General features: G+C 38.2%; 1 protein-coding gene across 1 annotated transcript in view; it reads right to left on the bottom strand.

Annotated features, from left to right (window-relative positions):
• The window catches only part of LOC105530677 (protein kinase C-binding protein NELL1), a 315,608-nt gene that overhangs the window by 29,575 nt on the left and 263,775 nt on the right, over positions 1–22,258 (bottom strand). The window contains exon 3 of the mRNA XM_011968316.1: positions 16,689–16,829. Coding sequence (XP_011823706.1) covers positions 16,689–16,829 — 141 coding nt within the window. The remainder of the gene's footprint in view (positions 1–16,688; positions 16,830–22,258) is intronic.

The raw sequence follows: 22,258 nt of genomic DNA, 5'->3' as shown, positions 1-22,258 counted from the left end.
TTCCTAGCATCAATGGAGTTTACATTTTGACAAGTTTTTGCAATGGCTGGTACCGGTTTTTCCTTTCCATGTTTAGTGCTTCCTTCAGGATCTTTTGTAGGGCAGGCCTGGTGTTGGCGAAAATCTCTAAGCATTTGCTTGTCTGTAAAGGATTTTATTTCTCCTTCAGTTATGAAACTTAGTTTGCCTGGATATGAAATTTTGGATTGAAAATTCTTTTCTTTAAGAATGTTGAATATTGGCCCCCACTCTCTTCTGCCTTGTAGAGTTTCTGCCAAAAGATCTGCTGTTAGTCTGATGGGCTTCCCTTTGTGTGTAACCCAACCTTTCTCTGTGGCTGCCCTTAACATTTTTTCCTTCATTTCAACTATGGTGAATCTGACAATTATGTGTCTTGGAGTTGCTCTTCTCAAGGAGTATCTTTGTGGTGTTCTCTGTATTTCCCGAATTTGAATGTTGGCCTGCCTTACTAGGTTGGGGAAGTTCTCCTGGATAATATCCTGCAGAGTGTTTTCCAACTTGATTCCATTCTCCCCGTCACTTTCAGGCACACCAATCAGACATAGATTTGGTCTTTTCACATAATCCCATATTTCTTGGAGGCTTTGTTCATTTCTTTTTACTCTTTTTTCTCTACATTTCTCTTCTTGCTTCATTTCATTCATTTGATCTTTAATTGCTGATACTCTTTCTTTCAGTTGATCGAGTTGGTTACTGAAGCTTGTGCATTTGTCACATAGTTCTCGTGTTATGGTTTTCATCTCTATCAGTTCTTTTAAGGTCTTCTCTGCATTGATTATTCTAGTTATTCATTTATACATTCTTTTTTCAAGGTTTTTAGTTTCTTTGCGCTGGTTATGTAGTTCCTCCTTTAGCTCTGAGAAGTTTGATCAACTGAAGCCTTCTTCTCTCAACTTGTCAAAGTCATTCTCCGTCCAGCTTTGTTCCATTGCTGGCAATGAGCTGCGTTCCTTTGGAAGGGGAGATGCGCTCTGATTTTTTGAATTTCCAGCTTTTCTGCACTGCTTTTTCCCCATCTTCGTAGTTTTATCTGCCTTTGGTCTTTGATGATGGTGACGTACTGATGGGGTTTTGGTGTGGGTTTCCTTTCTGTTTGTTAGTTTTCCTTCTAACAGTCAGGACCCTCAGCTGTCGGTCTGTTGGAATTTGCTTAAGGTCCACTCCAGACCTTGTTTGCTTGGGTATCAGCAGCGGAGGCTGCAGAAGACAGAATATTGCTGAACAGCGAAGTGTTGCTGTCTGATTCTTGCTCTGAAAGCTTCGTCTCAGGGGTATACCCCTCTGTGTGAGGTGTGAGGTGTTGGTCTGCATCTAGTGGGGGATGTCTCCCAGTTAGACTACTCAGGGGTCAGGGACTCACTTGAGTAGCCAGTCTGTCGGTTCTCAGATCTCAACCTCCGTGCTGGGAGATCCACTGCTCTCTTCAAAGCTGTCAGACGGGGGCAGTTACCTCTGCTGAGGTTTCAGCTGCTTTTTGTTTAGCTATGCCCTGTCCCCAGAGGAGGAGTCTACAGAGGCAGGCCAGCTTCCTGGAGCTGTGGTGGGCTCCAACCAATTCGAGCTTTCCAGTGGCTTTGTTTACCTGCTTAAGCCTCAACAATGGTGGGCACCCCTCCCCCAGCCTTGCTGCCACCTTGCAGTTAGATCTCAGACTGCTGTGCTAGCAATGAGGGAGGCTCCATGGGCGTAGGACCCTCTGGGCCAGGTTTGGGATATAATCTCCTGGTGTGCCATTTGCTAAGACCTTCGGTACAGCGCAGTATTAGGGTGGGAGTTACCCGATTTTCCAGGTGTTGTGTGTCTCAATTTCCTTTGGCTAGGAAAAGGAATTCCCTTCCCTGGTGAGGGGATGCCTCACCCTGCTTCAGCTCTTGCAAGTCAGGCAGCACCCACAGACCAGCGCCAACTGTCTGACATGCCCCAGTGAGATGAACCTCATACTTCAGTTGAAAATGCAGAAATCACCCATCTTCTGTGTCACTCATTCTGGGAGCTGGAGGCTGGAGCTGTTCCTATTCGGCCATCTTGGGCGTGCCCCTCTTTTCAAACATTTCTACCAAAATTATCTCCATGGCAAAAAGAGTGAACACTCACTTGGAATCTTGGATATTCATAAACCCTGTTATATATTAGTATAAAATATATTTGAAGTTTTATATTTCTATTTTAAAAATTATTTTTGTCTTCCAGTTAATAATATCAGGATTATTTACATATAAATCATATTTTCCTGAAACCATGGAGTACAGTAAAATTCCTCTCCTACTTTTGTGTTATCTTGTATGCAGCAGCACGCTTTTAGCAATGCTAGCGGTGTAAGAGGTATAGAAAGAGTAACAAGGGTCAAGTAACTTGCCCAGGGCCGGCCACACAAGTAGAAAGTTTTTGTGAGGACACAAATGCAGGCATCCTAACTAAAAGCCATGCTTGTCCCACCTCATCACACAATGGTTGACTCCCAATTCTGTAGAATACAAACATAGTAACCTTATGCAAAGACTAGATGGTAAATATCTTATATGGTTTGGCTCTGTGTCCCTACCCAAATCTCATCTTGTAGCTCCCATAATTCCCATGTGTTGTGGGAGGGACCCACTGGGAGACAACTGAATCACGGGGGTGGTTTCCCCCATACTGTTCTCATGGTAGTGAATAGGTCTCACAAGAACTGATGGTTTTATAAGGGGTTTCCGCTTTCACTTCCCTCTCTCACCTATTGAGAAGTAAGATGTGCCTTTTGCCTTCCACCGTGATTTTGAGGCCACCCCAGCAAGGTGGAACTGTGAGTTCTCCATTAAACCTCTGCCTTTTAGTATTGTCCCAGTCTCGGGTATGTCTTTATCAGCAGTGTGAAAATGAACTAATACAATCTCCAACATGACAATCTACACATTGATTCTCTAAATATTAATGATACTTAATATTTATAAAAGGCAATGATAAAATGATTAAAACAAGGCCTCTATTTAAAAAGTATTACAATTTATTGGAGTAGATAGAATCCTCACCATTTACCCCATAATGCCACTTATTGACTCCTCTGTATTTCTACTACCTGGACCATTAATTACAATGGCATTATTGCTCTGCCATGGTCTCTTCCTTGAAGAGAAGCTAAGTGAATAGTCTAATAATGCTACTCTCATTATCCTGAGGGTTTTTTTTTAGCAGGAAAATGATCCAGTTTCAATTACTCCATGACTGTATATTTAGGAATTGACAGAAACTTGTATTTGAGTCTATCTCTGACTTACATGTGTCCCCAAACAGTTTTAGGAAGTCATTTTCACAATTTCTCAGCTGAGAAATTGTTACTCACTATGGGGCAATGAGAAAGTTCAGATGTCACTGTTCTTCCGTTTGTCTATCCATAAAGCAGGAACTCGTACCAAACTTGAAGGTTCAATATGAGAATTTTAGGACATTTAACATATAGTAGTTGCTCGATAATGATTATATTCAATAGCTGGCTAATTCTGAGGGCTTCACTTTTTCAGAAGAAAGTCATTTGAAGCAAAAGGAATAGCAGAAACAGATGCAGAAAACCACATTGATATACTTATGATAGAGTATCTGAAATTTTATGGGGAGTACTATTACATTTGTGTAACTATATGGCATATTAAAAATCATGACTTTTTTACAAATGATCATATTTTCATAACAATATTATATAACACTGGTTTATGAAATAAAATTCAAAACTTGCAACTCCTCAGTTTAGAAAACACTACCCTTCACAATCTGGTCTCCGCCTCTATTGCAAGGCTGTGGTCTAATTATTCCTCACCTATGTCAAACCTATATAGGGTTTGTGGATGAAGCAGGTGCTTCTTCCACACTGGATATCTCACCAACCTTGGAATACAATTAGATTCCTTTCATGACTGCATCTATAATCAGGCTGCTATCACTTCCTGGAATACATCCCTTAATGAGTATTTCACCTGGAAAAAATTCTTCTCATTCAATAGACCTGGCGCAAATATATTTTCTGTGAAAGATTACCATATACATTGCCATCCCCAAATATCCCCACTCCATGAGAAGTTAGTCACTTTTGTCTTAGAGTCTTTTTTTTCTAACTGATTTATAATCTAGCTGGTCCACAATACAGGCTCTCCAAATCCCTGTCCACTTCCACTGTCCCCACTCCAGACTGGAAAGACTGTGTCATATTCCTCTCTGTATGCCTAAGACTTAGTACAGGGACTAACACTGACCAGACCCTCTCAATAAATGCTCCTTTAACAAATGACTAGTGATTTTATGCTGACACTGCTTTAATTGGCCTGAGTACTACAGTTTAATATTCCCTGCTCATAAACCCACAGGTAAACATTTCACAGCAGCTTGAGTAATCTCAGAGTAAGAACAAAAAACTATTCAATATTCATTTCAAAGAAATTGTAGATAATTGTATTAGTCCATTTTCATGCCACTAATAAAGAAATACCTGAAACTGGGTAATTTACAAAGAAAAGAGGTTTAATTGACTCACAGTTCCACATGGCTGGGGAGGCTTCACAATCATGGTGAAGGCAAAGGAAGAACAAAGGCACCTCTTACATAGTGGCAGGCAAGAGAGTGTGTGCAGGAGAACTGCCCTTTATAAAACCATCAGATCTTGTAAGACTTATTCTATATCACAAGAGTAGCATGGGAAAACCCTCCCCCATGATTCAATTACCTCCCACTGGTTCCCTCCCATGACACAGGGGGATTATAGGAGCTACAATTCAAGATGAGATTTGGGTGGGGACATGGCCATACCATATCAGTAATGAACTCTGAATTGCTGCTTAGACATGATCTTTGGCTCTAACACATTCAAGCCAGGAGTTTCTGTAATGAAACAATTGCTCACAGCGAGTCTCAAAAAGGCAGGAAGCTGAAACTACAAGCAATTCAGTATCAAGGAGTGCTCAGAAACTGAGAAAGGAAAGCAATGAATCTCCCCCGAGATTGAATTATAAATCTCCCAGAAGAAAATACTTATAAGTTAAATCAGAGTTAGAATGGTAACTGGAAACATTGAGACTGGATCCTGGTATTTCAACAGTGGTTCGCACACTGTCAGTGGCCAAGATCCCAGGAAAAACTATGGTTCCATTTCCTCCAGAATATGTAGGCACACATGTATACACAAGCTTGCACACAGTTTCAGAGTGTTCTGAGGGCTTTCAATGAAAACCCCAAGGCAGTATTTTCAAACTTCAGTGAACTTCAGAATCAACCAATGAGAGCTCTCATTAAAACACAGATCACTAGGCCCTTCCCCACAGAGTTCCTGATTCAGAAGGTCTAGAATGTGGTGTAGAATTTGCATTTCTAACAAGTTCCCAGGCAACTCCCATGATGCTGTTCTGAGTATCATACTTCTAAAATTACTGCCTGAAGCTACAAGAGGCACTGAGTTCACAGGAAGTAATATGATCTGAGGAAACCCTGTTTTTTAGAAATGCCCCCTCTCATTCTATTTTCACTCAGTTGAGACTGCCAGCTATTCAGGAAGAAAGAAAAAAGACATTTAAAACTTATGAAGAACAATTTGCATATAAACTTCAAGGTCTTGTTCAGAAAACTAAAAAGCTTCTCTGTGGCTTGTTTTCCAAAACATGTCAAGTTCACAGTGAGGAAAGGACCCTAAAACCATAACCACACTACAAAGCACCTTTTTATGGGAACACAGTCATCTTTTCCTTGTGTATTACCCAACTCTTTGCTCTTCAAGTTCCATCTCTCCAATAAAGCCTTAAAGTCCCCAGCCCATGTCTTCCTTTTCTCAGAACTCCCACCAGACCAATTCACAGAATACAAAATTGTCATCCAGCACTTGTGAAATCCTGCTTCACAATCCTTTTTTATCCCCAAAGGCTTCTGGGACTTTGAGGTCCTGTTGTCTGAGACATCACATAACCAACTCTTTAGTTTATCAGAGTGGAAAGGAGAGCAACCTCCTAAATGTCATTTTTAAAAGTAGAGATTAGCTTGACAGTGTGGAAAGAAGATAAAATATCTATGTAAAAGAGAAATATGTTTGTCAAAAACATTATGACTGGGAACATTTAACATAGGGACCAACGAGCTGTACCTCAATAAACCACTAGAACGTCACTCAATAATCAACAGCTGTTTTGAGTGATTCTCATTTTTAATGACCACATTTTTAAAAGGTAATAGACAAAAAGACATATATTGGAAGGCTATCCTTACACCAAAGTTAAGATAGTAGAAACATTCTGATAGTTATAGAGCAAGTAGTGTATGCAATCATTTTTTGCCGCAGAACTGAAAAAAGAAAAAAAAAAAACCTTATCTGAAACAGCTCATTATTCAATGATACTGAGTAAATACAGTTTTCTATAAATTCCTAGAATAGGCTATATTCATTCTCAAGTTTTCAATTAGTATATTTTATGATAATAGAAACCAAATCCACAAGATGCCCAGGAGAGAAAAGGTTTCTATGACTAAATAGATTTAGAGCATTCACAATATAAAATAAAGGCTCTTCATCCATTAAATGGAAATCATAAATATTTCTACCTAGTGGAGTTGTTTTGAGGATAAAGTGAGTAAAGAAATGTCAAGCTCTTAGAAGAGTACCTAGAACATGAAGTAATGAATTAATCTTAGATATTAATATTTACTTTTATTATTATACCTATAAAATACCTAAACCCCTCCATCCTTCAAGTCCAATCAGCCTCAAGCATTCTGGTATGACTGTTCTTTGATATTCTCTAAAATCACTTCCTTCCCTAATTACTTATATATTTTATAGCATTGACCCCATATTTTAAAGTATAACCTATATCAGAAGGCTATTGGTTGTTTTACGTATGCTGATTATTTTTGTCTTCAACATGGAATTTTAAAGTCCCTTTGGTATAAATTCTCTGCATCCTACATAGCACCTAGCTTAGTGCTAAGACCACTGTAGGGTATTTTTAAGGATATAATACTTACAATAACATTCCAATACTTGTGAAAGTTTTTTAAAGTAGTTTTCTAATTTTTCTCCTTATCATTATTGCCCATGTGATCTTCACCTGAACTAGAATTGCAATTCCCCTGGCTCCCCATATACCTGCATTGCTTCATGTCATGGTCCAAAGTTGCAGTTATTTTTTCCTTTACGAATAGTCATAGCTGCCATTAGGAAGATATTCAAAACATTGCGGCTGAAAAGATAATAAACAGGTTGGGAATAGCTTACAGGATAGACCCTACTGTTAGTCTGAGGTTCTGTTAGACTAACTCCCAGAAATGTTTCTAAACTCCTAGAAGGTACACATAGAAAACAACTTACAGGCTTGCTCTGTCAGCCTAGCTAGGCTGTGGGTAACGAATGAACCTTGGGCTCATGCCTGAGTCTAGTGTAATGCACTCTATTCTGATGTTACTTTGTGAAGTGATTATCATCGAAACTGAGGAGGTGCACTTGTCTTCCCAGAGAAGTCTCTAAAATGTGTCCAATTTAGCCCACATGCTAAATAGCTCCAGGCTTATCTATGTATGGCAAGACTTGAAAAGGAGCAGGCAAGCTTCCAGGGGTTCTGATGGGACTCATTTCTCACCTGATTTATCATCTGCAACTGTGTGTCCAGTGTAAGGTGCTTTCTGGGGGACCCGGAAGACCATTTCTATTAGATGTTGCAAAATGTTCTTAACCTCCCCATTCTGCACCCTGATAATACTGATCCTTTTCCATATCCATTCCATACTGAGGTGGTGTCTGGGTCTTGGTCTCTCTGTCCTTCTGAAACTCTTAGTGACATGTGGCAATTTTGTGTCATGCAACTGAGGCCCTCTGATTCCCAAAATCTTGCTTGCATTTACTTCACATTGAGTCCATACAGTTCTATGGCTAAGTGGCATCTGCCTTAAGCAAGGCTCTTCAATAATAGGGAATTTAGTTCTTTGATAAAACTGGGTGTAAAGCTCTTTGAAAACAACAATTTTGAAGTAATGAGACCACACTATATATTATCAAAGAAAGGTGGCATGCTATTTAACCAAAAAATACCTGATGTGTGGGGTGGGTCTTATCGTTTAGCATAGAGAGAAAATCCATGAGTGTCCTGGGATTAGTGTCTATGCCTTGTCTCTTAAACTTTCTTGGTTTGAAATACCCTGGTCCACGAAGGTACTTTTCCACCCTGACATGTCTCTTCTCTAGAATAGAAAAAACAGCACAGACTTTACTTCTTGATGATTATGTATGCAACTTCCTTTTAAATTAGAATAATTTATATACTCATGTTTCCTATTTTGCTCTGACTGCCAGGATATTTATGAACATCTTTGATAACTATCATTGGTTAATATATTTTCCTTAGTTTTCAAATATTTGTATTTTAAATAACTCTTGAACATGTGATTCTTGAATATACTACTCTAATTGCTTTTAAGAGGCAGTGCCTAATAAATAAATAAGTACATTTAAAACATTGGTTTAAAAATCTGCCTATCATTTTCTCATTCTCTTTATCCCCCACCCTTTCTTTCCTTTTTCTTCTCTGGATTACATCACCAGAAATGCAAAGAAGGTAATGACATCAGTGGATATCCCAGCAGTATTATTATCAAGGCTGAGGTGCTTTCAGATTAACTGTCAAAAACATGTCACTTAGTCATCCTGCCCATGGCTCAGACAGATGGCCCCAGAACACATCCCTTGAGTCCAGTGAATAAAATAAGTTCCTAGTGCTCATGACACGGAGATAATATTGTAACTGTCTATCTGGGTCTCACCTGTTTTCTCTCATGCTTCCTTTGCCTTGTATTTTCGATCTCCAACTGCTCTGGCTAACATCTCCCCTAGCTACGAGTCCATCACTGGTCTCCTCCCTTCCAGAAAGCAGTACAGTGTGAACATATTAAGAACAGAAGCTTTGGGATCAAACACACCTTGATTATGACTTCTGTGTGCCATTTATCAGCTGTGGAATTTGGGACAAGTTCTCTTTATCCTTGAGCTCACATTTTCTTCACCTTTACAATGGGGACAGTAAGAGGGCTTTCCTCCCATGGTCATTGTGAAATTAAATTAGAAAATACATGAAATTACCTGGTTCTGTGTCTAGCACATCATGTAGTTGTTCAGTTAATGAAAATAACATCTATTGAATGCTTAAAACCTAAGTGCTGAATGCTGCTTTCCCTTGTTAGTTCACTTAATTGTCATGATTACTCCACAGCAGCCTATGAGGTTGATGCTTTTGTAAATTGCTGAGAGCAATGTCTGGCACAAAGTAAGCTCTCAATAAACGTTATGTCTTATTAGTATTACTATTATCGTTTTCATGTGACAGGTGAGGGAACTAAGGTGGAGGGATGTTAAGCGTTGACTATTATATAATACTTGTCAGGAAATTTGCATATAAAAACACATATTAGAAAAAGTTCTATTGTAAGTTTTATTTTAATCAATGCACACTAAGAAAACTAAGGCTTTGAAAGGTTAAATATCTTTCCAAATGCTGCTCGGCTAGAAAGAGGCCAATTTGGGACTGAATCCAGGCTTTATGTCCTTAAAACCTGCCTCTCATTACATCACAGTATTGCCTGCTAAGGCTTCATAACTCCCCTCGCCTTCAGTGAGGTTTGTCACTGAGGGCACATTTATAGATAGAGCACCTCCAGGTTCTATCCCTTTTTATCTCCACTCCTATGGAAAACAGGCACTGAGCAGAAGCAGTCAAAGCAAAATCTTTCTTAGGCCATTTCAATTATTCCTGACACATCCACCAGATAAAATGGAAATTTCTTTCCCAAGGGATTTCTGTGGAATATTTTCTGGTTGTTTCATACTGCTTTGCATGGTGACCATGGTTTCGGCAGTACTCTGAGAAGTAAATCCTCACTGTGCCATTTACAGTGGCCTGAGAGCAGGCTCTAGAGTCTGGGAGACTGTTTCACCCAACTAAGTTTTATAAAGGAGATAATAATGGAATGCCAACAGGTGTTCCATCCCATAAGAATAGCTGTATGTCATCTTTGAGTGTGTCTCTAGCAACAATATGGGCTTTATTGTGAATGAATCATTTTATTTCATAACTAAATAAAAAGCACAACCAATACAATTTAATTCAACGTTAATTGATAGAAATGTATCCAAAAAATCTCAATTGTACTGTAGGTGATAAAGATGTAATTAAGAACATTAATCTGCTAAATTCTATAAAAGAATGGCAAATAAACGGCTATGAAGAAAAATAAGAGGGGAGAAATTTGTATTGTTATTACTAGAAGAACTGAATGACAGTAGTTCTCTACATTGGCCAAATAGTCTTTCTAATAATCACTTGTAGTCTTTGTTTAAATGACTTCATGAAATATGCCAGTGATATGGTTTGGATTTGTGTCTCCACCCAAAGCTCATGTCAAATTGCAATCTCCAGTGCTGGAGGAAGGGCCTGGTGGGATGTGATTCAATCATGGGAGTGGACATTCCCCTTGCTGTTCTTACGATAGTGAGTACGTTCTCATGAGATCTGCTTGTTGAAAAGTACACAGCACCTCCCACCTTGATTCTGTTCCTCCAGCTCCAGCCATGTAGGATGAGCCTGATTCCCCTTTACCTTCCACCATGATTGTAAGTTTCCTGAGGCCTCCTGAGCCATGCTTCCTGTACAGCCTATGGAAATATGAGCCAGTTAAACCTCTTTACTTTATAAATTACCCAGTCTCAGGTAGTTCTTTATAGCAGTACTAGAACAGATTAATACAGCCAGGAACCGAAAGGTAAATATTTCATGTTCTCACTCATGTGTAGGAGCTAAAAAAATTGATCTGATGGAGGTAGGGAGAATGATCAATACGAGAGACTGGCAAGGGTGTGCAGGTTGGGGAATGGGTGTTAAAGAGAGGTTGGTCAATGGGCACAAACATACAGTTAGATAGAAGAATTAAGTTACAATATTTGATAGCAGAGTAGGGTGACTATAGTTAACAACAACGTATTATATATTTCAAAATAGCTGGAAGAGAGGACTTGCATTGTTCCCAACACATAGAAATGATAAATACTCAAGGTGATAGACACCTCAAATGCCCTGACTTGATCATTACACATTCTATGGTTGTGGCAAAATATCACATGTACCCCATAAATATGCAAAAATATTATGAATTAAAAAAATAAATTTAAACAAATTTTAGAAAATGATGTCAATCTAGGTCCCACACCAAACCAACTGAATGTGAATCTCCAGGATGTGTGATGCCCCATTACAGGTAGTTTTTAAAAAGCTGCTGATATGGACAGGAGACGGAAATACTGAGTAGAAAAAGGCAGCTCCCTGGCAAAGGCCCCAACCTCAAATCTGGAAACCCATGGCCCTAAATGGGAACAGGCATTCCTGTTTTCACACCCAAAAGTTGCCTTTTGGCCCACCACACCCTATGGGTATCCTGTACCCGGGATCCTGTACACCCTATGGGGTATCTATGGGTATCCTGTACCCATAGAAACCCCAAAATCCAGGCTCCACAAGCAGATGAACAGACAAACAGCAAGAGTAGCAGGGAATGAGAGAAGAGAAGGAGCATCTGAATGTTGAAATGAGTTTGGCTGGGGACACTCAGAGAGGAGTGTCTGGCTGCTGGACGGTCAAACTCCAGGGGAAGATTGTCTTCCCAGTCCATCCCCTTTCCAGCTCCCCATCCATCCCACTGAAAGTCACCTCCACCACTCAATAAAACCCCACATTCACTATCCTTCAAGTCTGTGTGTGATCTGATTTTTCCTGGACACCAGACAAGAGCTTGAGATACAGAAAGCTGTTGCACTGGCCCTCTGTGAAAAGGCAGAGGGTCCACTCAGCCATTTAATACTTAAGCTGCCTATGGACTGCAAAGCTATCTGAACATACTGTAACACACACCCAGTTGGGCTTCAGGAGTTTCAGGCACCCACCCCTAGATGCTGTTGTGGGGCCAGAGCCCAGAAGTGCTTGCCCCAGCTCCTGCACCTGCCCATCTGTGTACTCCCCGCTCCTGTAAGGGGTTCGGGAGCATATGGCAGGTGATCAGACAAGCCACATTTTTGTCACAAGTCCTGCAAAGGGGGACAGGGAACTCTCCCATTTCACTACTCCAATGAATCTATGACACAGTTTTGAGAATCCCTGCTTTACAGAGTAAGACTTCATCAGGATTTTAACTAATGGAAATGGGCTATGAGGATAGTCAGGCAAAAGCATACAAGCAAAGGAGTAGAGGAAAGAGAATGCAGGATTTGGGAAGAGCAGAATAAGAATTTGAGTAGGTTCGAGTATTTATGCAAAGTATATTAGCGAACAGAGGAAAATAAAGTTTCCTTTGTGGGAGCAATATTTTGGAAACTGATTGACATTCCGAGGAGTCTGAATCTTATTTTTAAAATATGCAAAGTACTGCTGTTTATGCATGCCATTGTTAATTATATATTACTTCTTCTCATTTCTAAATGACACAGATAACTATGCCTAGATAAAAGAGCAATTGCTCACAACTTCTATATTAAAACTGAGAATCACTGACTCCTACCAGTACATCAAAGCACAGAGTGCATTGTACCCTACAGTACCAACAAATCACTGTCATCATCTTCTTCCACAAATATTAATTTACAAATTTTTGTGTACTATTTTCTCCTGGCATTATAAAGATATACAAGCTAAAAAGAGACAGACAAAGAAAGACAGAGAGAGACAGAAGAGACTAACTCTGACAAGCTCTTCAAGAATAGTGATTCTGTCTACCTCTGCAATACTAGGACTGGTCATTTCTTCAATCATATGTTACATTTTAAGAGAAAAAGGCAAATCTTAAACATTTTTTTCTCATAAAATAAATCTTGTAAGCATGCCGTTCTTTATGATATCAATATTATTCAAGGCTTACAGTAATGGATAAAATCAGTAGTGAAGGTGCTATTATCCTCATCTGACAAAAAGTGACATAGAGTGACATGAGACTATTCTTCTAAAAGCCTCAACTGATACATTTTAGATGATAACATATGCCATTGTCTGAAGAAAAAAACATAGCTGAGTACACGTTGCAAACCACTTTTAAAAAAATTGTAAGAGTTATTTTAGATGCTGATATTTCTTTTAAATGTAAGCATTAGTGGTTGATATTATTTAGGGTTTATTCAGATGTGCTCATTTTCAGTGCCATTAAGCTATGTTATTATGATCCAGAATATGTCAGGTTATTAATCCCTCAAGAACAGACATCTTAACTTGTTCATAACCATATTCCCAGAAGACCCAAGGCAGTGCTGGTATGATGGCTTTTCATAATAAACTTTTTTTTTTTTTAATAAAAGACTCATGGTTTTGTGATATTTAACATCTTATGTCATGCACCACAATCTACACAACACAACTAGTTATATCAAACAAAATAGAAAATAAATCTGACTTGATACAGTTTTGAATGTCCATGCCTTCAATCATTTGACACATGTGCACTGAATGCCTTCTCTTTGACTATATTATCTTAGGGGCTGGGAGTAGAGTAGTAAAAGGCAAACAAGGTCTCTGCCCTCAAACAACTTGTACACTTGTGGCAAGAGAATATTACACACATGTGCATGTGAATAAAAATGCTAAAAAAGACATAAAAGAGAGTATTATAACAAAGTGTAGGGAAGGATTATTTCAGAGAAAAGTCACGGAGGGTCTCCATGAAGAAGTAACATTTGTCTGAGACCTAAATAACATGGCACATACAACAAGAGAGGTGTTGAGAGCTCCAGACAGAGAGCAGTAAAGGCAAAGGCCCTGAAACTGGAATGAGCTTTTTGTCATGTTCAAGGCATGAAAAGATCAAAAAGACTTATATATATACAGGAAATGAGTCCAAGAAGCAGGCAGGAACAATATCGTCTAAAACCATGAAGGTCATATAAAGTTAGAAATTTATTTTACGTTCATTGGGAAGGCATTAGAAGGCCATAATAAGAAAGTATCACTATCTGACTTACATTTTTTTTTTGTCCAAGAAATATTCTGAACCAACAGAGTATTCCCAACTACCACAGAAATACTAAGTGAGGGTCAGATTTCTGTCCTTATGAAGGATCATTTACAAATATTTTCCCAAAAACATGGAAATGAAAGGAAATTCAGACTATTCTCAAATTTAAAATGCCACTAATCCAAACAACTCCAACTCCAAGGAGTCCAGTTCACTGAGGTTTTCCTTTGCAAAACAGGGATCAGTTTGTAGATGAAGAAAGAGGCTCCTTGAGAGTGCAGGAATTTCACCTCCTCCTTCAGGCAAGTCACGCAGCATGTTAGAGAGAAATGAGAACCAGGACAAGTGCCAGGGACATTTATGAGGGTGATAGGGCTGTACGGGTAAGATTGAAACAAGAGGCATAAACTGAAACTGTTCCTAGATTCTCCCTTGACCTAGGTCTGATCCTCCACTTGTAACCAAACCAGTTATGTGGCTGGGAACGAGGTGTCACCTTTCTGAGACTGAGTTTCTTTATTGATCGTATGATACGATTGCATTTTCACATTTATTAAACAACCATCACCAAAGGGTCTCACTGAAGAAACAAAAGAAAAAAGCCCATTCGCTGGTCATAGTCTAGTCAGAGAGCAAATATATTGTATCAGTGAAGCTACTGAAACATTCACTCAGGAAAAAGGTCTAGAGTTAGCAGACGAGAGGAGTGACAAGTCTTTGGGAGGCATCAAAGAATACTTCATGGGGACTTGGTGAAACATGAGTTAAATTTAGGAAAATGAAATTCATATGTGAATCATCATGTTTCATCCCAGCCAGAGGAACAGCGTACATAAAGGCAGAGAAGTGTGCCGTCCCATGGCAGGTCCTAACAGTTATAAAACTGGTTAACTACACTGAATACACATAGACACAAAGATAAGACACCTGAGGACTGCCTAAGGAGGGAAGAAAGAAAGGTTTGGAAGGCTACCTATCATGTACTATGCTCACTACCTTGGTGACAGGATTATCTGTACACCAAGCCTCAGCAATGTGCAGTTTACCCATGGAAAAAACCTGCACATGAATCCCTTGAACTTAAAACTAGAAAAAATAAATAAATAAATAAAATTGGTTTAACTAGCTGGTCTCTAAGGTCCTTTGTGCACTAAAAAATCTAAGAGTCTCCTCTTTTAATGATGTCAAATATGATCTGTAAAAATAAAAATTTTCTTTTAGTCACCATGCTTAATGTCATATGTTAATATTCTATCATCTTCATTCCTCAACAATAGCCATTTGAGCTGTTCCTATTCATATAACATTGATTTACAATGAGCTGCATATGTACAGAAGTACCTGGCAATATGTAAAGAAAAAAGAGTATGGGGTAGAATGCTGAATATGCTGTGACATTTAAAATAACAGCTAACATTTCTTGAACATTTAACATATTAATTCAATTATCACAACACTCAATAAGATATAAACATTATTTCTATTTTACAGATGAAATAGCTGAAGTACAGACTAGATAAAAATTTTCCAATGGTAAACAGAAGCAGCAGAGCTGGAATTTGACTGCCAACATCTGGCCCAAAAGTCTATGCTTTTAGTAACTACACTACATGCCTCTCAACACTAATGTCAAGACTTTGGGGAATAATTCATGCCACGTGGCCATTGTTCTGTAATTCATCTTTGCTTTACATCAACATCAGTGGAGAAGTTGAAAAAACACTGACTATATCTCAGCAGCAGCCTTTAGGAAAAAAAAAATACATACACACACACACCCCCTAAGCAGAGAAAACAAATTTTCAAAATCAAATTCCCACTTTCTAATTCAGCAAGCTGAACTTTGGGAACCCAAGGTCAGAATGCTTGCCCCCTAGGTTGGTCCAAATCAGCATTAAGAATTCAACAGAGGTGACACAACATGAAAAAATTGTATTGGCTAAGGTTCTCATGGAAACAGTTATGTTTTTGAGCAGTTGTGTGGCTTTCATGAAAGTTGTAAGGTCTTGAAGGTAAATAATTCCATCTGCTAATTTCCCAAGATCAGTGTTTAACAGAACCACAAGGAGAGACCCAACCAATAAAGGAGACTTTTCAAGAGATGATGGTGGTGGCAATAACAACAATAATGTTAATGCAACTGTATCATATATGTGCACCAATTCAAATCTTGCAGTTTTTAAATAGGTGGTATTCTCGTTTAATCCTAATAATATGTATATTGTTACCCCATTTTTACCATATACACAGATGAAGGATGAGAGACTATAGTGACATTTGCAGTATAAGAGATGAGATTCAAACTAAACTTTCTTATTCTAAATCCAGTATCCAGTATTATTTAATATTTCCTCATCTCTACAGTTGCCTCTCAAACTGTCAAAAATTTCAGTAAGTCATCACGGTTTTCCTTAGAAATAATTAAGACTAAGGTTTTCCTTAGAAAGAACACAGCCATCACACACAGTCCCAGGCTTTGTTCCTCTGTCACAGTTTCTATATAAAAATTCTAGCACACCACATTGCATGATCCCTGGCCTAAGCCCTGAATTGTAGAGGGAGAAAACTTGAAAACTGATGCGTTTAACCAATGAATGGTCATAACACTGGGAGCTGAACAGAGTACCAAAGCAAGCTGCACCTCCTGCAAAGGCCCGAGTGGCTGGAGGGCACGCCTGAAAGCTGCTTACCAATACAGGACTCCCCGGACAGTGAATAGGTCCCATCGTCATGGAAACCGCTTCTGCACTCACAGTGGTACCACCCTGGCAGGTTAACGCAGCGGGAATGGTTGTGGCACTCAATGATTCCCTCTGAACATTCATCAATATCTGCCTCAGAGAAAAACACAAGCCCACCAGGATATTAATTTCTTTTGACACTAACCTTTCAGGAAATGCCTAAAACATGCTCATCATGTCAACATATCAATTAAAACTGTTCAGTCACCTACAACGAAAGTCATCTGGAAGAACCAAATCCTATGTTTTCCAGAATTCAAACGAATTGAAAGCTTCATTCTTGGATGTTTTCTCTTGTACTGAACAATGAATGAGAGCTTATGGTCACAAAAAATCCTAACTCAAAGGCTGTGTTGTCTCTGAATAAGAACTAATTTGAGGGTGTTTGGCACAGTTTTGGTATTAGGTATATATGACTTTTTTGGATTAAACATTTCTAAATTGGTAATTCCAGATTTTATTGTGTGTCCTTTGAAAATGTTTATGAACAAATAAGTTCAGGAAGCTCTGGATTAAATATTATTAAACTGATTTTTTAAATGACAGCCCCAGAGACTTGTCATAATTATATGTCCTGCAAAGCTTTTGGATAATATTGATAATATGCATGGTTTCCCAAATTTATTTAGCTAATAACTACCTTTTCTGGACATATCTTTAATATCTTGCAAAACTAGTGTTGTAGGGAACACAGTTTGGGAACTATTGTTCTATTTCTTTTAAAACTATGGATGGATTATGCTAGTCCATCAGAGATTCTCATTCTTCATTCATTCTTGAGGAAAGGAAGTCTCCTAGGCTTTTTTTTGTTGTTGTTTATTTGTTTGTTTTTCTCTAGGCTCTGGCTTTTTAGAATCACCAAATACCTGGTTCATGTATAGATTTTCTAGCACAAAGCCTTGACTCTGCACTGAAGGAGGTTGACACCACTGCGGAAAAGAGAATTGTCAATTGTTCAACCAGGTTCAGTTCATTCTTACAGAATTTCTCCAAGTAGTTATTTCTTAGAATGTAGCTACCGCTGCCTGGGAATCTTCTTTGACTTCTCTTGGAAATATCTGAAATGTGGGACTCATATGAACATAAATTTAATTATTAAACATTGGAATCTAACCCATAATGAATAAAATGTACTTTGCAATTTCTTTTAACAGGACCCTGTTAGAGGCATCAGTTCAGGGGCATTCAGCTTCCCCTGGTTCTATATCTTGACAAGTCCTGTGTTGTGCACCAGGCTGTTAATTTAGTTTGAAACTGGATACTCTGATCTCAAGGCATTCTGGCCAAGTAAAGAGAGAAAAGGTGTAGTTTCTCATACTGTGCGACGCCAACTCAAATACCACCTTCTTCCTCTGTAGCACATATTGTTCAGCCCATAAAATCTTTTCACATACATCATCCCTTAGACTTCTAAATGCCCTCAGTCCCCAGGGCCTAATATTTGTATAGGATCTTCAGATATTGCAGTCAGACTGTGTGTGTGTTTATTATAAATTCCCAGAAAATAAATTTCCAGTCACCATGTAGATTGCCATACCTCAAATTTTTAAGGTCCAAGTTCTCTGGGACATATGTTGGATCACCAAAAACTTTAAAACTTCAAGTAGAGAAATGACTAAGCTCTGTGGCTCTTGGACGGAAAGTGCTTATTCTAAATGACAGAATCAGCCCACTGCTTTTTGAATACCAGGGAACAAGAGAGACACATATAAACAGAAGGCTGATTATAGAGAGGACTTTTCTATGTTAGGCTGAAGGATAACTCTCTGTAACAATGCAGCAACCAATTCTACCTCTGATATTTATTTCCAAAGCTCTCAGAAAAACTAGTCATGATTAACACAGATCCTGTTGCCAATAGGCTGTGGACAATACTTTAGGTTATAGCCATGGTTAGCGTTTTGGGAAATCAGGAGATACACAAATAGAAGCATCTCAACCACAGCAATCATATGTCCTGGTTTGCCTGGAAAAGTCCTAGTTTACACCTACTTCCCTTTCACCACCTGAGTTGGAGGATAAATTATCTGATCAAATAAAGTAACTCCTTCAGCCCTAAATTCAATAGAAAATTTCTAGGAAGAACAGAAGCGGTGAATGATGTGCAAATATTTTTTCAATTCACAGATATTTCTATTCCCAAAATGAAATGATAAGGAGTTTCCATGATTCAGCAGGGCAGAAGTTATCTGTATAGCACAGGAGTCTTTCAAAAGCAGTGAAGACAATCAGACAGTTACATATCTACAACTTTCCCAGAGACACTAGGGAATCCCTGGCTTGCCTGAAAAATGAGAAAAGTAGTGGAGAAGCTCATTTTGCCTGAGAACTGTACTTTTCACAGACGATTCCAGAAACTCGCTGGAAATAACCAGGTCATATCACATGTTGGTACCTAGGCTGCAAATTTCTGTTCTCTGTGCAAGGTCTATAGTTAAAGCCAGAAAATTCATTTTTTTATGCAACCATATTGTGCTTGAGAGGGGCTCACGTTTTCACTGTGTTCCTAAAACTGGCTTTCTTCTGTGTAGGTAGTCACAGTAGTATATAAAGCAACCATCACAGACCCAAATACAGAAAACACTTGGAGGCTTTTCAGCAACACTTTGGGGAGTTTACAAATTATAAATGATAGTTTCTTCCCAAGCTAGGTTGTGGCTGCCTTTGTCCTAAGAGACAAAGATTTGTTTCTCCCAGTCAGCACTCCCTACAGGCAAACAAACAAGACAGAAGCTCTGGGAATGGGGTCTCTCTGAGTTCACTGTGGAATCAACTCTCATTCAAGGAATTCTGATAAATTACAGTGAGCCTGGCTGCACTCACAATGTGTCAACCATCCCAAAGGAAACCAACAAACAAAAAGTCACCTTTTCTCCTACAGAAAGTCCTAAAATCTTATTTAAATCTCAGTTTAATCCAGCACAGAGCTGAAAATGTGAACAAGGAAACAAGAGAAGCTGGGGGATTGTTGAGTGAGACCCATAGTATTCATTTCCGTATCCTCAGAGCCAAATGTTGGCAACACAATAACTCACATATTTATTGCTTGGGTCACACCACTTACAAATGGTGAAATGTAGTTCAGAACTAGCTAGAACCGATATTTGTCACAACTATCATATCTTGTTGACAAATCAAGAAAGGATTATTTACACAAAGATAATACATTTATTCAATTCTGTAAATATCTGTTGAGTTAAAAATATGTGCAAGGATGATTTTTGTGTTGTGTTCAATGAAAAAATGGATGAAACATGACTCAGAAAATTCAGGAGCTCAGAATCAAAGGGAAGAATTATATACATATATGTGTGCGGTGTGTTTGTGTTTTGTCTTTCATACTAGTAGTTGAAGCTTCAAACAACCACCAATATCACCAGCTCCCTCCCCTAGTGACTCGGTATCTGTACACACATCTATTTTAGTACTTATCTTGCCCTATCACAATTCTTTCCTTTTTGTGTCTATCACTGAAACGCAAATTTTCCAAGAAAATGGACAACATTTTATGCAGGTTTACCTTGCTAGTGATACCTAGAAGTGGGAGTAACAAGCAATTTGAAAATGCCCAATACAAGTCTGTGGGAATGAATATATGAAAAAATAAATGACTGGTAGGTTGAATGAAAGGAAAAATTAATGCAGGCTATAATGGAGATTCGAAATACCCCAAGATTTCTTGGCTTTTGCAAATCACAAACTACAATGTCAATTCATAAAACTAAACAAAAAATAAATTTTATATTTATATGTTGTTTTCCTCTAAAAGACATCATGTAGTTTCTATTTAATACTTTGCTTCTACCTCTATAGATATTTTAAGTGGGCAAAATAGGTAACAAAAAAGTTATAATTGCAATGGTGTGATAAGGAGAAATTTTAATCATGATTATAATAATTATAACAATTGTTATAATTGTTGCAATGAAAAGCTCTACCTGTACCATGAATTTTCCATTTACAATAAGAAACAGATGAATACCTAAGGTTTGTTTTCATAAAATGTATCATAAGCAATACATTTAATCCTATTTGGGGCATACGGTGAACTTTCTATAGAAAGCAATTTGCAAACAAATCCTGGAATTCCTGTAAAATCCATCTCTTGAGCTGGATGGATCTCTTCCTCCATCTAATCTCTTTCCTATTAGATTTGCAATTTCAAAATTTATAAAACCAATAAAGGTTTTCTCAAAGCTTATTTTCAAAGAGGTACTTTCATATTTCATACTAATAGTTAAAGCTTGCAGTGAAGTAGTGGCTCAGGTTGTGGATGGATTACACCTTTTCTAAGAGTTTTTAGGGTGATATTGAGTCATGAGAAAAACTTCTGATATTTTCACTCATTCAGTGAAAGTTTATTGAGCACCCCCCATGTGCTAGAACATTTGCCCCATGTACTAAGCACTGTATCATATCCTCTGATACAGAGACAGACGTAAGGTCTCTGCCCTCCAGATACATAGAGTCTAACGGGCAAATAGAATATAAAAGAAAAATAAACTGTTGTTATAAATATAGACTTTAGAGACAAACATGACTTCAAATTCCTGCTCAGCAATGCACTACTAATTATTTAGATCTCGTAAGTCTTTGTTTTCTCATCTGTAGGTTGAGAATTATAAAATCAAACATCATGTGACTGTGAAAAAAAGACTCTTAAGCACAGTCTGGATATTATCTTTGGACTAAATATTACTGCTATAAAACAGAAGACAGAATAAGTGGATTCTGAAAATAAAAATATATATATAATAATGTAAACTTGCAATCAGGAAACTGGCTCAGACTAAGAGATTTTTTCTGGATCTCTAAAAATATTCATTTGGATTTTGAGACAAGTGTAACCTTGTTAAGCATTCAGGAATAGAATCTATAAATCTATAATACCTGCCTCATAAAGACTTGGATTCTCTTGGTCACCAAAAAACTTCACATAAGTTTAAAGAAGAAGAATCAGTAACATAAATTGTCACAAGTACAGCAAACACAAACCTGCTTATTTTCTACTATTTGCTGAAAGCCAGTATTGTAATGAACATAACATGCAAAGACTCTGTGGTAGAAACAGGCTAGTTCTTCTTTCTCTTGTTTTTTTTTTTTTTGGGTTCTTAGGGATGTGCCTGGAGCATGCTTCCTTTGGAGATATGTAAGGCCATGTGACTGAACTCTAGTTACAGAGGTAGAAGTGGCATAATTTCAAGATGGTTCATGAAAATGCCTAATACGATCCTCCAGAATATGTTTACCTGCTCACTACAGGACAATTTCCAGGAAAACCTTGGAAATCACGTATTGAAAATAGTAGAACATTTTTCTGCCTGGCTTCCTGCAAGGCTCTGTAGACCAGGGCCCTTCCACAGACCTGAAACTGTCATGGGCTATTTAGATGAGTAAGAAATATATTTCTTTTTTTTTTATTATTATACTTTAAGTTCTAGGGTACATGTGCATAACGTGCAGGTTTGTTACATATGTATACTTGTGCCATGTTGCTGTGCTGCACCCATCAAGTCGTC

This window comes from Mandrillus leucophaeus, unplaced genomic scaffold (genome assembly GCF_000951045.1).
Source record: "Mandrillus leucophaeus isolate KB7577 unplaced genomic scaffold, Mleu.le_1.0 Scaffold839, whole genome shotgun sequence".
Classification (NCBI taxonomy): Eukaryota; Metazoa; Chordata; class Mammalia; order Primates; family Cercopithecidae; genus Mandrillus; species Mandrillus leucophaeus.
Note: the sequence above shows the minus strand (reverse complement) of the source record. Positions and strands in the feature narration are given on the sequence as shown.